Below are 15053 nucleotides of genomic sequence, written 5' to 3'. Positions count from 1 at the left end.
TCAAATTTGTGGGATTTTGGATGGATCAGTCGAAAAAAGGAGCCAAATTACTGATCTCACAGGGGGATTTGAGTTGTGAAATGTGGATTTAAGAAGGGCCAGCCAAGTGGGGGATCAGGAACATTAAGAAACACATCGGAGTCGCTAACTTTTCCGACCCCAACCCTATATTTACAACCCTATATTTATGTTCATCAAGGACTGAACATTCCATGGGTTACTTTCGTGGACTGGTGTGCAGTGGGCAGCTTCTTTAGCCCCCAATTATCCCAAACATTTAAATGATCATACTCTCGGACAGATGCAACCCTCTGATAGGTTGATTCTCCTCCTCCTGCCACTGGTGCTGTTTTTTAATGAACAAATTACTCATTTCCACTCATGTCCACCCACGGGAAGCTTGAAGGACATCGTCCTGGGACCAGGAGGCGAATGCAGTGAGGAGGGAGGTGCAGTGAGATGCAAACCGGCGTCCCTCAGCGCAGTCTGAGCTGAGAGAAGTGGGCTTCACACCGCGAGACGGAGGACTTGCTGTTATCTTGCCTCGGGCGAGATTGGACTGAGTACAAGACACAGAGAAAACTGAGATGGGGGGTTGGTCCATCCCAGAGGTTGGGAAAAAAATGGGGGCGGGCAGAATGAAGCTCCCCGCTGACAGAGCCAGGCAACGGACAATCCATCAGCGAGCTAATCAGACTGATCTGGAGCACAAAGAGATCGGCGCCTCTGACGCCGGCAGAAAGCACTCCGGCTAAGGCTTCTGGTCTGATTTGAGCTGCGGTTGTGCTCCTCTTATCTGGACCAGCAGCATTAAAGAGATTCTTACTGGGATGATCTCACCAAAATCCACCTCGGCCCCTGCTGAGATCTGGGGCTCTGTGAGCTACAGTACGACCGAACCTAAAGAGCAAACCGGGAAGGTGATGGTACAAAATTCAACACAATCAACATTCTTTAAATTCTTTAATCTTATTTTTCCTACTTCCAAACTGGTGGGTAGTCTCTTCGCTTTTTTAGCAGCTGTTTAAATGGTTATAGCCATTGGATCAGCTGCGGTGCCAGTTCAAGGTGAAAATTGTGTGGCATCAGATGAGAATGTCCAGAGCTGGATGGTGTGGACAGATACACCATGTTGACGCGGTCAGACACAAAGCCACACTGGGGGACCCTCTACAACTTTAGGATGTTCGTTTAGGGTTATAAAAAGGAACCATTGCAACAGAGGTGCACTTAATTCACACCGGGGCCGTTAGGGCTGCCTAAAGTACGACTAAGCGATGTGGAATGTGTGTTCCTCGGCCTGTTCCTAGGGCCAATTAGCTCAGCCTGTACGCATAAATCAAGATTAAATGAATACTTAACCACAACAGTGATGCTTCAATGTCTGTAATATTGAGGAGAGTAAACCATTAAGACCGTCTCCCAGCGGCAGCAAAGTGAGAGAGCTAAACAAACTTTTGAGGGTTTAGGAGTTCCTTCCTACTGTGTTATACATCACATTAAGATGCAGCGATGCTGCGAGAGGCACCGCCGGATCTCCAGCGGGTAACGGCGGGACGGTGTCAAAGCTTAGCAGCACCGCGCCGAGTAATTAGGACTTCGGGGGTTGATCGCCAACAGAGGGGAAGAATAACAGCGAGGAGGAGAGGCAGAAGCAGGTACGATGGAGAGAACCAGCAAAGAAAAGACAACCGATGCTGGCGATGCGCGTGGAACTCACTGGTGCAGGGCTCGTCCGGCTGGTCGGCGTCGCCGCGATAGTAACCGTTGCGGCACACGCAGACGGTGGCGGCCTCGGCTGTCGAGCGGCTGTTGGGGGGGCACTGTAAACACAGACCTGGACCCTGGGTTGATTTGAATGTACCTGGAGGGCATGCTGTGAAAACAATAAGACAACGACAGGCGGTGAGTGAGGAAGACAAAATACACACATCAGGCAGCGTCAACAAGTAAACAACCTTCCAAACATCGCCTCCTCCTCTTCCTGTCTCCTGTACATTAGTGAGCTGATTAGGTTACTTGTGTCCTGAAGAGGTTGGTGTCGTAGCAGCTATCATTAAAAAGAGGATTTTTACCACCTAGCAAGTGTTGACATTGTCGGTTCGAGGAGGCTGGCTTGTTTTGGATTTGGGCCCTAAATTTTAAAGGCCGTTGCAGAGGACAAAGATTATTGCGGCTGATATCAGTGCGCCCGCATCCGGGCAATAACCCTAATCTCACATCCCATAAGGATACAAAGCTGAGAAGTTTCGGCGCCGTGCGGAAGGATTTACTGGCCGTAATAACCGTGATAAATGTCTGGTGTTTTAGCAGGGTTACAGATGCAGGAGGAGGGGGGGGGACTTTAGTGCTGCCGCACTCCAGAGACGGGAGGGGGCAATAAATTTAATGGATCAACCATCTTACACGTTATCCAGCTGTGTCTGTTCTGTAAAAGGTGTCAAAAGAGACAAGAACCAGTGTGTAAAAGGAGAAACTAAAGTAGGGCCGTTAAGATCAATTATGATAAACCTACACGGGGCTCTACTGTGCCAGAAAATGCTTTTTTCCATCCAACTTGGTACATGGAGTAAATAACTGTAATAAAGGAGAAGGAGGCCCCTTTAACCTTTATCGGTTAGGACAATGGTGAAAATGTAGCATAATGCAATGCAGAGGGGGAAAAAAAACCTTTGCCAACCAGCTTTTAAGATTTCATTTGAAAGATTTTTTGCATCATTAAAACACGCGTAGCGTACCGCTGGGTTTGAAACGTGGAACCTATTCAAGTGTGGAAAAGGCCAAGTGCTTTTCTGACTCCTCCATTCGCACTGTTCAACCTTGCTCTCTGACGGCCTGTTAATAAAAGATGGAGAGGCAGGGAAGGGAAACACGGCGAGGAGAAAGGCGTTGTTGTCCACACAGAACGCGAGCCGCGGCTCCCAACAGGTCGGCCGAACATCTCTTTTAGCACGGTTGACAGACTTGCCAGAAGCTAACAGACTGATCTCATGTCTAGTCACACAGTGCTGCTCAGCTGTCCCGCAGTGGCGTTGATGACCACGGCGACCCCGAGCAGCTTATAAATCCGGAGGTGGAGGGAAGAACATGGAACAACTTTCCAGGAATGTGATCATACAGGGAAGCTAATGTACTAGCTTAATGTAAGGAAAAACAACTCATAATAGAAATATGGAGCCAGCTGCAGATCTTCTAAAAACTTTTTAGATCTTTCTAAAAACTAATAACTTCCAAAGCTATCAAAGATTACAGGACAATAAAACACAGATCGAATTTTCATTTTCGGCTAGAGGCAGAGACAACGTATGCGTCATCATCTTTGGGAAAATTCACATCAGCCCAAGAACGGAGCCACACAGAGGCGAAGCAAACGCATACCTGCACAAATCTGCCACCCCGACTCTTGAAAGGGGATCGCGGTAAGTTGTACTGGGCCTGTTTAATGGGCTGTGAACACAATGCCTGCGTTGGGTTTCTGCCCTTGGGTTATTTACAGAGTGGCTACTGATAGCGTGGACACTTGTGAATGGGTAGAAGTTAAGATTAAAGGTAAGATACACGCTGAATCAGCCGTCTGAAATAGCAAAGGGACGTCACAATGCACAGGAGCGGGCACGCTCCTTCGAGGCAAATGCGGCAACAAACAATCCCAGTCTCGTCCCCAGGATACATTCCCCGAACTGATTTACACGGTGACACGTGTAACTACCGCTGACCCCATTAAGCTAAATGGCGCGCTCACATTTTCCACCACTTGACTAGCATATGATCCGCACGAGCCGGGGTAAATTACGATCTCTCTTTGGACAATTGAAGACACTGTGGTCAGCACTGATGGCAGGTGGGGGGTGGGTGGGTTTTTGAACTGGGGCCTGGTTTTGTGATGGACACGTTATGTGCACATCAATCACACAGTTATATTTCAAATCAATTAGTGACCGAGTTGCACCGCGGAGCACCAGGGAGGAAGGGAGGCGAGAATGAGAACAATGCAAACAATTTGTACACCTACAGAGGAAGCGATCCGAGGGTGCTGCACACGCGGCACGGACTTGGAAGGGAGCCCAAAGACCTTTCCCCCATTTTTTGTATATTTAGGCAGGACGGAGGGTTCTCGTCGATCACAGGTGGACCAGGACGGTTTTCAGGGACGGGATTAGAACATTAGAACGACCAATTAGTCTCCCCCAATGAGAGAATAACCCCCAACTGAACCGACTCTATGCAAAGCAACAAAATAATCCTCCCTTTCAAGTGCTCTCGGCAGGATGCTCCCTGCGGTGTTCTCTTTTTGGTCTGTCCCACCGGTAATCATTCATTCTTTCTTCTCCCACCTTTCCTCCCCTTGTTGCTCCTCAACTTTGATTGGCAGGTTTGATTTCTCGTTACGGTTGACTGTCCTTCAATCCTCCTCTCCTCCTCTCTCTGTTTCATTCTGTAATGAGCAGACTGGGTTTTTCTTTTCAGCTATGGATCCCTCCTCGCACCCCTGACCGAGAGGCGATGATCTCCCCGCTGTTTCGTTCCGCTCTCGTCCGTCTGAGACGACCATCAAATGTCACTCTGACCAGAAACGAAGCTCTAACATTAAATTATAAAGTCATTCTTTGTTCTTTTATTTCTAGTTTGTATTGATTGGAGGCTCTAAACCGTGCGTGTGTGTGAAAAGTGTGTGTTTCAATGGACTGGCGACCTTGGCGAGAGTCTTGGGAGAGGCTCCAGCGCCCCCTGTGACCCTGATTAGGAATAAGAGTCGGATTAGAGAAAACGGATGGATGGATTGATGGATGGATGGCTAAAGGAGTGAGGACCAGGGGAGGAGGCAGGTCTCAGGGCAGCCATTAAAGGATTCTGTCTGTACTCTGACAGCCAACTCCTTTAGAAAGACAAGTGTATTCGTTTGGCTCCATTTAAAGTGTGAATTACTGAATTTTTCATTGTCACAAAAGCATCTGGACCATAAAGTGAGGCGCAAGAAAATGGATTTCAAACACAAACCAGTCAGGTAACAGATATTAACTTTAGGTTTCTCCTAAAGTCTTCCTCTAGAAAAACAAAGCTTAGATTCTTCAATAGGATACATTTGTTAGACTCTGGTGATGAAGATGTGAAACATTAGGCCATAACTAATCTCAGAGATCTCCCACGCCAAGCTCTCACAACTTTTAGTAACTGTGAGATGCTGAACTGAAAGTGTCTGAGCAGACAGAGTGTGTGTGACCCGCTGGAGTCGCTAGTTAACCCCAGTGACCCTTAAGTAAAGCCCTCAGCCCCTCCCCGACACATCCTTAACCCCTGGTCTTCATCTATCACGTTGGAAGGATCCCAGTCTCGACAGGCTCTGGACCCCTGCACCACTTCAACCCCACCATCCCCCCTCCCCCCCCCACACAGACTAAATTACTTAAGATTGGGTAAAGACCCAATTTGACCCCAGTTTCTGAGCTTTGAGTGCAGGAGGCTGCGTGTTTTGTATTGATTTCCACATGCGATTAATCAGCCGGGCGCCAAAACGAACGCTCTGGCGGATGTGGACACAAAACACAGCAGGACACCCAACGACTTGAAACAAACGGGCAATCTGCGCCGCGGCCTATCGGAATTCTGTTTGTCATCGTTCATTTTGCAGCCACCGTGCACCTAATATATTCCAGGTTTCACCACCGAAATCCACCGAACAATCCGTCGGGACAAAGGCACGGCTGGGAGCAAAAGGCCGACTTTTCCAATTGAAAACACCTGTCAGTGAAGTATCCCGACAGCCATTGCTGTGGAACTGTGTGTAATTTGACACAGTCGTACCGACTCGGAGAACTCTGCGGTGCAGAGCGGTGACATCACTCGCCATCCCTGGTCAATGTCCACCTCCACTGCTCCCTGTCATCACCCCTTAATCTCAGACAAAGGAGAGAATGCGAGCTGCTATGACGAAGGGCCGGGGATGTGTTCTTAGGAATAAAGGCACGGTTGAGAGAGTGCAGGGCTCGAAGCATAACTTGTCTGCTTGTGTTAAGAGCGTGCTGCTGAAGAGTTCCTCCCACAGAACACTCCCCCTGATCATTAATCATCTGTCCATTCTCGCCCTGTCAGGGCCTTACTTTGGAGATAAAACCGTACAAAGCCACCCATGACTGCCCAAACTCCAGCCCGGCTAAAATCATTCCGGGATCAACAAATCTCTGCCTGCCAGTCTGGTCTTCCTTACACTTTAAACCTACTGTACTTCAGATTAAAACCCCCTCAGGCCATTCAGAACTCAACCGCTGATGTGGCTTCTGAGCAGCTAGCGTGTTGAGAAGATAGCACATAATTAACAAAAATCCATATCGACTTCCAAGAAACCCTGTAGAGCTGACTCTTAATTTTGGATGTTGAGTTGAGCTGTGTGATAACTCCAATAATGACTGTGTTTGCTTCAATATAGTATAATTACATAAACAATATTCCAACTGTGTACCTGTAAATAAAGAAGATGCCTAGAAAATAGTAGTGACTTGGTTACAACATGAGTGGAAGAGAAAAGACAAATAAAAGCTCGTAGACAGTATAAATGAAAGGCAGGAGCCTATTCTGCAGTTCTATTAGCTACCACAGTAGGACTGCTAATGCTAAGACTGTGGCAAGAAGTTACGTAACTATGGACTATAATTACATACTCAGCAATGATAAATGGGTAAAATGATGGATGTAAACCTCCCTTTTCAATGCTCAATTCCTGAGGTGCACGTTAATGCATCACTGTCACAATAATCCGATAACCTATCACCCCACCGCTAACCCTGACGGGCCGAGTCATTCCTGATGAGTTTGATAGGCTGATTGGATCAGGCTGTTGTGAATGAAAGCATGAATGTGTGTGATGGGGATGCGCGACTGAACCAAAGTCCAGACTTTCTTTCACACCTTTGCCTCTTCCTTGTACACATCTTGTCTTGACACTGCAGTATTCTGTCCTCTCCGCTGCTCCACCAGCATCGCCGGATGCTGCCAAAATCCCAGTCAGCTGTACTAATACCCCTTGAGAAAGCTCCGACATCCTTCAATTAGGCTAACTTTGAAGCTCAGCACAGTGCGTTATTACTGGGCAGCCCGGGAATATAGAACTACATGGAAAAAGGATGAGAACCAGCTAAATGTGATCAATTTTTGACACCACAAATGTGAGATATAGCAGTGCCAGGGCTGTGTTTGTACTCGCGATTATGGGCAAGAAAAACATTTCATGCTGGATTCAAAAGAGGGTGGCCACACAATGAATACTGCTGGAAGATGAAAGCGTCCGTCTAGTGAAAATAAATAGGTCTGTGTCTGATATCTTCAAAACAGCCCATTTACTGCAAAACAAAAAACAAAAAAATCATAAAAAAAAGACATGAAATCCCACAACCTGCATGCTAATGCTGACGCGCGGAGCAGGTGTCTGCTGCTTTCATATAGGTGTTTAAAACACGCAGGTGTGTTTATTGTATGCTCGAGACTCCCGGCGCATGTTTTAGCAGGCAGCCAATGTCCCTGGGCGGGCCGTTACTATGGTAACCTCACAGCTAGTCATTCTTTTCTTTGGCCTGCGATTTCCCTTTGAACAGCCGGCCCACAGCAGACCAGCCGACTGGGAAATCTGGCTCACCGAGCACGCGCGCACGGGTGGCGTGTCTGTGCGTTGGCCCATGTTTTGCGTGAGCTGTGTAATCTTTGAGTTGTCTCCACTGAGAAGGACGCTCTGTTCTGCACATGGCATGGTTGCTGAGGTCAAATCCGTTGCCAGGAAGATGCGGGAAATTGCCAAAATACCGGACAGCGAGGGACGGTCGGAGAGGTAAGACGCGGAGAATAAGAATAGGGGGAACACGTGCGGCTGTGCCAACTCCATCCCTGGCTGGCGGGGCAACAGAGCAAAGCCTCCCTCGCTGCTCTGCAGGCTGCGACATGTGCTCGCTCTCCAATCTCCGCTGTAATCGGAATCTAACGGGGCCACTGAGCAGGCACTGCCAACCAGCAGGGATAAAAAAGGAAAGACAGATGTAGATTGTGAGTTAGTTGATGAGGGGTGAAATGCTTTCTGCGAGCAATGAGGATTTTATTGCCCCCATTTGATTGCGACCGCGGCGCCGAGTCAGCCTCACGCGTGCGCGTTTCCACCGGCAGACGCGGCGGCGTGATGATATTCAGTTTTCCGTCAAATTAAATCTGTCAAGGCTCTTGTAGGAAGTGACACAGCTATCCGGAGTTCATAAAATTAGTTGCTGTGCCGTCTGTTTGGGTGTCAGAATCGCACAAAGAGGGATCATCCAAACGGGCCCGATCAAATGAGCAGTTACAGGCCCTGCCAATTACCTCGCCGCTGTGCAGCACAAAGGATAAAATGTATGCTCCGAGATAAATAGCATTCCCGCTCTTTTGGCTCCAAGTTGTGAGAGACCATTAGCTTCTTCTTTCTCAGCACTTGTCCCCTTTAAAAGGGATCTAGCTCGTTAACTTTATGGATGGATCAATTAATCCATAGCAGTTAGCCAAAGTTGCTCACTCTTGCTCTTTTGCTCCTTTGCTTGTGTCATTCTCAACACTGTTTATTACATTAGAAAAACCCTTTTTCTTTTGTCAGCTCACCTGTAAAGGCAGCACTTTGATTGACAAGCAGTTTTGACCGCCGATTACATAAAACAACTTCCATCTGTGGAGAAGATAGTAGTTTTTTCAATTGCAACCATCTAAACCTCAGCTGTTAGCACAAGCACCTCATTCCTTCTCACTCTTAATACCTGGTTCAGATGTCTCTAAATGGAGTATGCAGGGTCTCCCTCTTTGATTTCCTTTAATTTCCTCTGATTTTCCTCTGAAAATCAGACCCCCCCCCCCCCGTGACGTCCACGGTGGAGCATTTTCTCTCAATCTTGAGTTCTGTGCAAAAATACACCCCTCCGAGTCAACATTAGCAAACAAGGTCCCTAGTTTATTTTTTCTTCCAACTCTTGGACAGGGAATAAAGAGGTAACAAGACTGGCATCATCTAACTGCGAAACAATAATCTCAAAAACATACAAGTCCTTATCAGCTCATTTGAAGCTAAAAAGCTATGGGAATAGTTGTAGCGAGGCTTAACAACGGCTTCTAATATGCACGTCTCCTAAAATACGCAGCCCCCTGGCTCCAGGTTGAGGCCTTTGCTTAATGAGGGTAAAGGCCTAAGAAGGAGGATGAGTAATTATGTCCATTTGAAGGTAGTGGAGGAGTAGAATAATACAACAACTGGAAAATGAGGGTCCCCACACTGCTCACCATCCCCCTAATTTGATTCCTAATTGAGCGTACACAACACAATGTTTACACCTAAATATTCTGCCAGAGACAAGCAACCGGGGCAGAATAACAAGTCTGAGGCTGCCAGCACCTCCCTCCCTCTGAGCTCCGAGGAATCGCAGGAGGCCTCTCTGTGCCCAGACTGATGCTGCATAAGGGTGGAGCGCGGCATCGGGCGCCGACCTTTCACCCTCCATTAAGTGTCCTCAGCATGTCACACTGAGGCTGACATTTTCACATGCGGCAGAGAGGCTGCCAGACACAGCGAGAGACCACAGGTCGCTCACAGAGTGGATTTGGATGTGGATGAGAAGGTGAAGGGGGGGGGGAGACAGTGTGCTTAGAGCCAACTCTGTCAGAAATTAGCGATGATGGTGAGCTGGTAGATAAACAGATGATGGCAAAGAAGCCCTGAAAAGGCGTAAGTTGCTGATGTCATGGACATACGGCGATGTTTCGCCGACGTTTTACCCCGGCTAACCCCCGCAGGCTGTTGTCACGGGGGTTAGCCACGACAACGCTCGCTTTCGAAGAAAAATGAAAGAAAAAGTGACAGGGATTAGTCAAGTGGAGCGCAACAAGGGGAGAAACAAATAAATGGGAAAGTCAAAACAGTAAGAATGCAGGTAAATGGATGGGAACCATTTCGATTCACATAGCAACTGAGTGCAAAGCTGGAATCCCTAAAGCCAAAAGAGGTGGTTTTATCATTCTTGTGCTTCTTCTGCAGGCACTGCTAGCAGCAGATTAATGAGCGTGAAGGTCAACATGCATTGTTTTCTCGCCGGAAACGTTTCATCGCTTATTGGAAACAGGCTCCATTTGCACCCCTGCCATTTTTGTCCGGCACCTTTCATGTCCACCGTTGCCTTTGTTAGCTTCGCTGATTTCTTTGTGTTGTGTTTACCTCCAACAGGAGTCAAACTCTGCTTGTCTCCGACGGTGGGCGTCGATGGCTGCGTCGACGCCATGACAGTGCATATATCTGCCCTGTATTATAGCACCTAAAAGTCAGCTTCTCGTTGTGATTGATCCGACCTGACCCAGCACTGACATTGCTTTATCATCCAGCCAGAGTTTCTGTAAAACGGACGAACGGGCGCATCAATACTCATGTCATATTTACAGCGGCGCGACCTCCAGACAACCTCATGCCTCCCAGACAAACAGAAAGGCACTATCGCACGGCCACAGCAGGAGTGAACGGCAGACCCTCCCCTCGCCCCCCCCAACAAATCTGGACAGCGCTGACCTTTCCCAGGTACCCTTGGTCAGGTATGAAAGTTCCAAAAAAAGCAACCATGTAGTGTGTTGGGCTCATCCTGGATGTCTTTGTACAAAAGCACATTGATGGAGTCACTCGTCTGAACGAAGAGCCAGTGACATTCAAAAGAAAAGGCAGATCAAAACAGCTGAAGGAGGGGAGAGGGAGGTGGGCAACACTGACTAGATGCATTAGAAGTGGCAGAAGTAGCTGTAAAAGCACAGTGTCGGAGTGAAAAGTGCTTCACACAGATAGAGTGTGATAATTATAACCTTCTAAACTGCAGAAACGTGTCATCATAATGCCTCTCTGGATTCGCACTAGACGCAGAACTGACAACGGGAAAGAAAAATACCACAGGCAGGTAAATTTAATCCACGAGTGGTAGCAGGAAGACATGAAAGAACCACTCAGAGCATGAACGTGAAAGCATGAAGTCCTTTTTGGAAGTCTTTTCCATGTCTGTACGGGACAGCTTGTGTTTAGCCAAAAAGGCACGTAGCAAAAAGATTCACCGGAGCACCGGTCTGGATCCAACTGGGAGAAATAAAGCAATGCTGGTATGTTTTCACCGCTGACTTAGTGTGCGTGACTCTTCCTCATCAGGTCCAGGTGGAATTGTGAATGCTAGGAAAGACAGCTGCATTGTTTCCAGAGGAGAATTGAAGTGGGAAACACAACACAGCCAACTGGGAAACTGGATTAACAGCATAAATGGCAGAGAGCCATGGACAGGAGGCAGATCTACGGGCAAGCCAGGCCGCCTTCGTGCATGTGTCCGTTGCATCAAAGGAAAAGAAATTTAAAAAGATGGTGGCACCGGTGCAGTTTGGACTGGTCCAACCACAGCGGGGCGAGACCTCCGCACCCCCTCCCCCGCTGGAGGACGGCTCAGAATCCTGGGAAAAATGACTGCACCTTCATGGTGGCTCATTTCCGGTGCAAAACCATCTCCATTTCAAACAAACGTGTGCACGTGGCTGCGGACGGCCGCATAAGCAAGGTCAAGTAAATGTAACGCGCAATTACATTACATATGCATGAATGCAAACGCCGCCGCCAGGATCGCTATATGTCACACGCACGCTGGCATTTTCTGAACGCCACGTGCGGGTCGTTGGCGCCGCACGTTCAAGGGCCCTAGAAAATATAACACAAAGGCCGCGTGGAGCCCCAAAGCTGCGAGTAACAAACTAGAAAAAGTTCGCAAACAACACATATTAGATAAGATGTGCGCTTTCTTTTCCCCGTGATGGGGCGGGCTCGGGTGGCGCGAGATTAAATGTCATTTCCACTTTAGCACAGGTGGCTCAAATAATAACCCATGCATTTTATATACAGCAACTGCACGTAATGAAAACCTCCTCGCGCGCGCTAACCTCCGCGGACGGACACACACGTGCACCGACAGACATGGGGGAGATATATAACATATTGGCGCTGCCTTAAACTAAAAAACACGCACGGTCTGATGCCTCTGCTTTTTGTATTTCAATCACTGCATCTGCGGTTCTAAATTGATTGTAGCTGAACAGGGGCCAGAGATGCACCCCCTGCCTCACTGGCCCGCACCTTTATTGATTAAATCTGAGAGAGCCAATTGCTTTCACACTGGATTACTGCGTTCCAGAGCTGCGAGCAGGGTGAGCCAAACAGAACGGGAGAGAGGGAGGAAGGAAGGAGGAGAGAGCGGGTTGCAGCCATGAGAGCCACACAAACAAAACCTTCCAATCAGATTAGCAACGCTGCTAATTAGCCGCATCTATGAGGAAAAGGTCATTTAGGCTGTTTCTCTTTCCATCTCTCTGTCGCTGATACACACAACCAACCAACGCAACACACCCAAAATACAATACGTTGCATGAATCTAATTTGCCCAGCAACTACCCCGGGCAAACCAGGGAAAAGCACACTCTCAGGTGGTATGATTTAATATTTGTTGTTAAGAGAACAATCTGTTTGACTTTATTTGCTTGAGCTAGTTGTGCATACTTGTGAAACCAGTGTCAGCACAAACAAACAACATACGGAAATCATCTTGCATCTGGTTGGATCTACACACACACACACACACACACACCTACACACACACACAAACCCCTCTATGCTGAGATCCTACAGATCAGCCCGTGCTATCGCAGATCAAGGGTGTAATCTCATTCACCCCTGGAGCTAAGTAGCCCAGGGCAACAGTATTACACTTCAAAGCTTTACTCCGAGTTCGTTACACGTCCCAGCTCTACATTAACTGAGAGGAATCCAACCAAACTTTGCGACCTAGCCGGCACCAGGGGATTCAACCAGAGCTGGAGGATTTTTCTAACTATGGGATGTGGCCACCACTAGGGGCAGTGTTGAGTGGACCAGCCTCTCAGCACTCATCACTCTCCACACAACAATTAGCCACTCCTGCCTGGGGTCCTCTGTATGGGAGAATGAGAGGGGAGGGGCAGGGATCAGGGGGCCCCGGCCTCAGACCAAATACGAGCCTTTTTGTCTGGCTCGAGGTCCATCTCTCAGGCCATTCCCACAGTAGAGGCTTCTAATCCAGATTAAGCGCTTATGAAAATGAAGAGCCGCTTGCTCTGAGATGGAGACGGAAGAGGCAATGCGCACCCCTCGGGTCACAAAGACCCCCTCGCTCTGAGTGCTGACAGAGGCGTTTCTTGGGCAGTGGCAGTCCTATTCAAATGGCATTGGGGGCGTAAAAGCATCACATTAACTCCGCAAGTCAGGCAGGCTCAATATACATTTGGTTAATGCCTCTATTGTGGCACTTCCTCCATGGCTGCTCGCCTAGCGCCGCACCCGAGGAGGACTACTGGTAGAGTGGGAATAAAAGAGCCAGAGAAGACGAGATAGAAAAGGGGCAGCAATCACGGGGTAGGGGCATTTGTTGGCCCATTCATGCCTGTGAACCACACCTGTGAATGTAAGAGTGTGCAAGAATGTTCCTCTCTGAGAACAAAGTTTTCCAAAAAACCAATAACCAACCTGTAAGGGTGAATAATTGCAGGTCTCTTTTGTCAGGCTGTAATAATCAAGCAGGATGTCACAGAAAGATACACAGACTAGGAAAAAAGAGCAAAAGAGAAGCAGGCAAATTATGGAATGGACACGCTCTACAAGCATGTGTGTCTTTGTGTCCCTATCGCGCCGTATTTGGTTCATTCCCCAAAGGGTCTTATTATTCTTGGTGCTGGCTCGAACACAAAGGCAGCATCACTGTATCTCTGCCGATCCAGCTTCCCCTAGAGAACGTTCGAGACGCAGCAGATCTATTTGTTTGTCAGCTTCTGCCCGTACTCGGACCAATCAGATATCACTCTGTTTGAGATGTATACCAGCGTTGGTGCAGCGCTACCGTAACCTCTCCGAGCAAACTTCTCTGCTCTTTAAAGGGGAGGGCCTTTCGCAGTTCCACATATCAGACATCAGAAAAACATGTTAGAAGGTCGTTTGGAGGCATGTGTACATAAAAGCGACATGTTTACGGTGGTGTGTTGGCTTTGATAACAGCTGAAAGCACAACAGGTGAAACGCGGACCACTGCTGCACCTTTAGCGGAATGCTAATATCATTTTCATGCGCTCAGTTGTTATTCAGCGAATCCACACACACTTAAAGGGATTCATTAGACCCCCAAATGTCCCAACTGTGACAGTAAACTGTCCTCTCATCAAAACTGCAGCACATAACACCCAGGACGGGACCACATGCCCCCTCCAGTCAAAGAGAGCCCTGCACACAAATGAAGAACAAAGTACACAAAGAGAGGATTACCGAGTTGCCCCCCCCCCCTTCTTCTCACAAAGCCTGAAACATAAAACATTTGTCTTATTTCTCTGATTTCCCACCGTGCTTCAACGCAGCAGTGACTCTACATTCCACCGTGCACAACAATTTCTTGACAACGACAATGCATAAAGCATCATATTCTTCGTTCAGCCCTTCCCGTCTCTTCAGCTCGAACGGACACCCGCCGATGCTGAGAGGACGGTTTTGTCCCAACCCCCGATTGATTAACTGGTCATTGTGTTCGGGCTTGAATAATGGATTCCCGCCCCTGAAATAAGGCTGCGGGAAAAGAAAATGGTTTAGTTTTAGAGTTCATTTATTTTTCATTTCCTTCTCTGTCACTGTTGCAGCAAAAATAGATTTTTAAACTGAAATAAATAAATATATAAATGCATAAACACTCTGACCTCTTTTTTCAGAAATGTGATTCGTTTAATTGGCTGAAAAAGCCCTTGTTTATCCAGTAAAAACTGGAAACATTTGTGCATCGGGCCTTAAAACCAATATGGACACTCAACAGAAAAGACGAGTCACTTCTTTCAGCGCCATTTTAATCCAGTGTCTTCCATAGGTTTGGAAATCTGACACAGTAGAGGAGGGAGAGTTAGTCTGACGGGGGACAACAGAGCCAAGATCGATCGTCAAGCTTCCCTCATCCAATCTTAAAGGAAAGACTGCGGCTCCCTTCATTTAT

General features: G+C 47.8%; 1 protein-coding gene across 3 annotated transcripts in view; it reads right to left on the bottom strand.

The window, feature by feature from the left end:
* ephb1 (EPH receptor B1) overlaps positions 1–15053 on the bottom strand; it is a 112282-nt gene that overhangs the window by 41399 nt on the left and 55830 nt on the right. For all 3 annotated transcript variants that reach the window (XM_029831093.1, XM_029831094.1, XM_029831095.1), the window contains exon 4: positions 1721–1876. In XM_029831093.1, the coding sequence (XP_029686953.1) occupies positions 1721–1876 (156 nt within the window). The remainder of the gene's footprint in view (positions 1–1720; positions 1877–15053) is intronic.

This window comes from Takifugu rubripes, chromosome 22 (assembly GCF_901000725.2).
Source record: "Takifugu rubripes chromosome 22, fTakRub1.2, whole genome shotgun sequence".
NCBI classification, from domain to species: Eukaryota; Metazoa; Chordata; class Actinopteri; order Tetraodontiformes; family Tetraodontidae; genus Takifugu; species Takifugu rubripes.
This window is presented reverse-complemented; position numbering and strand designations above follow the sequence as displayed.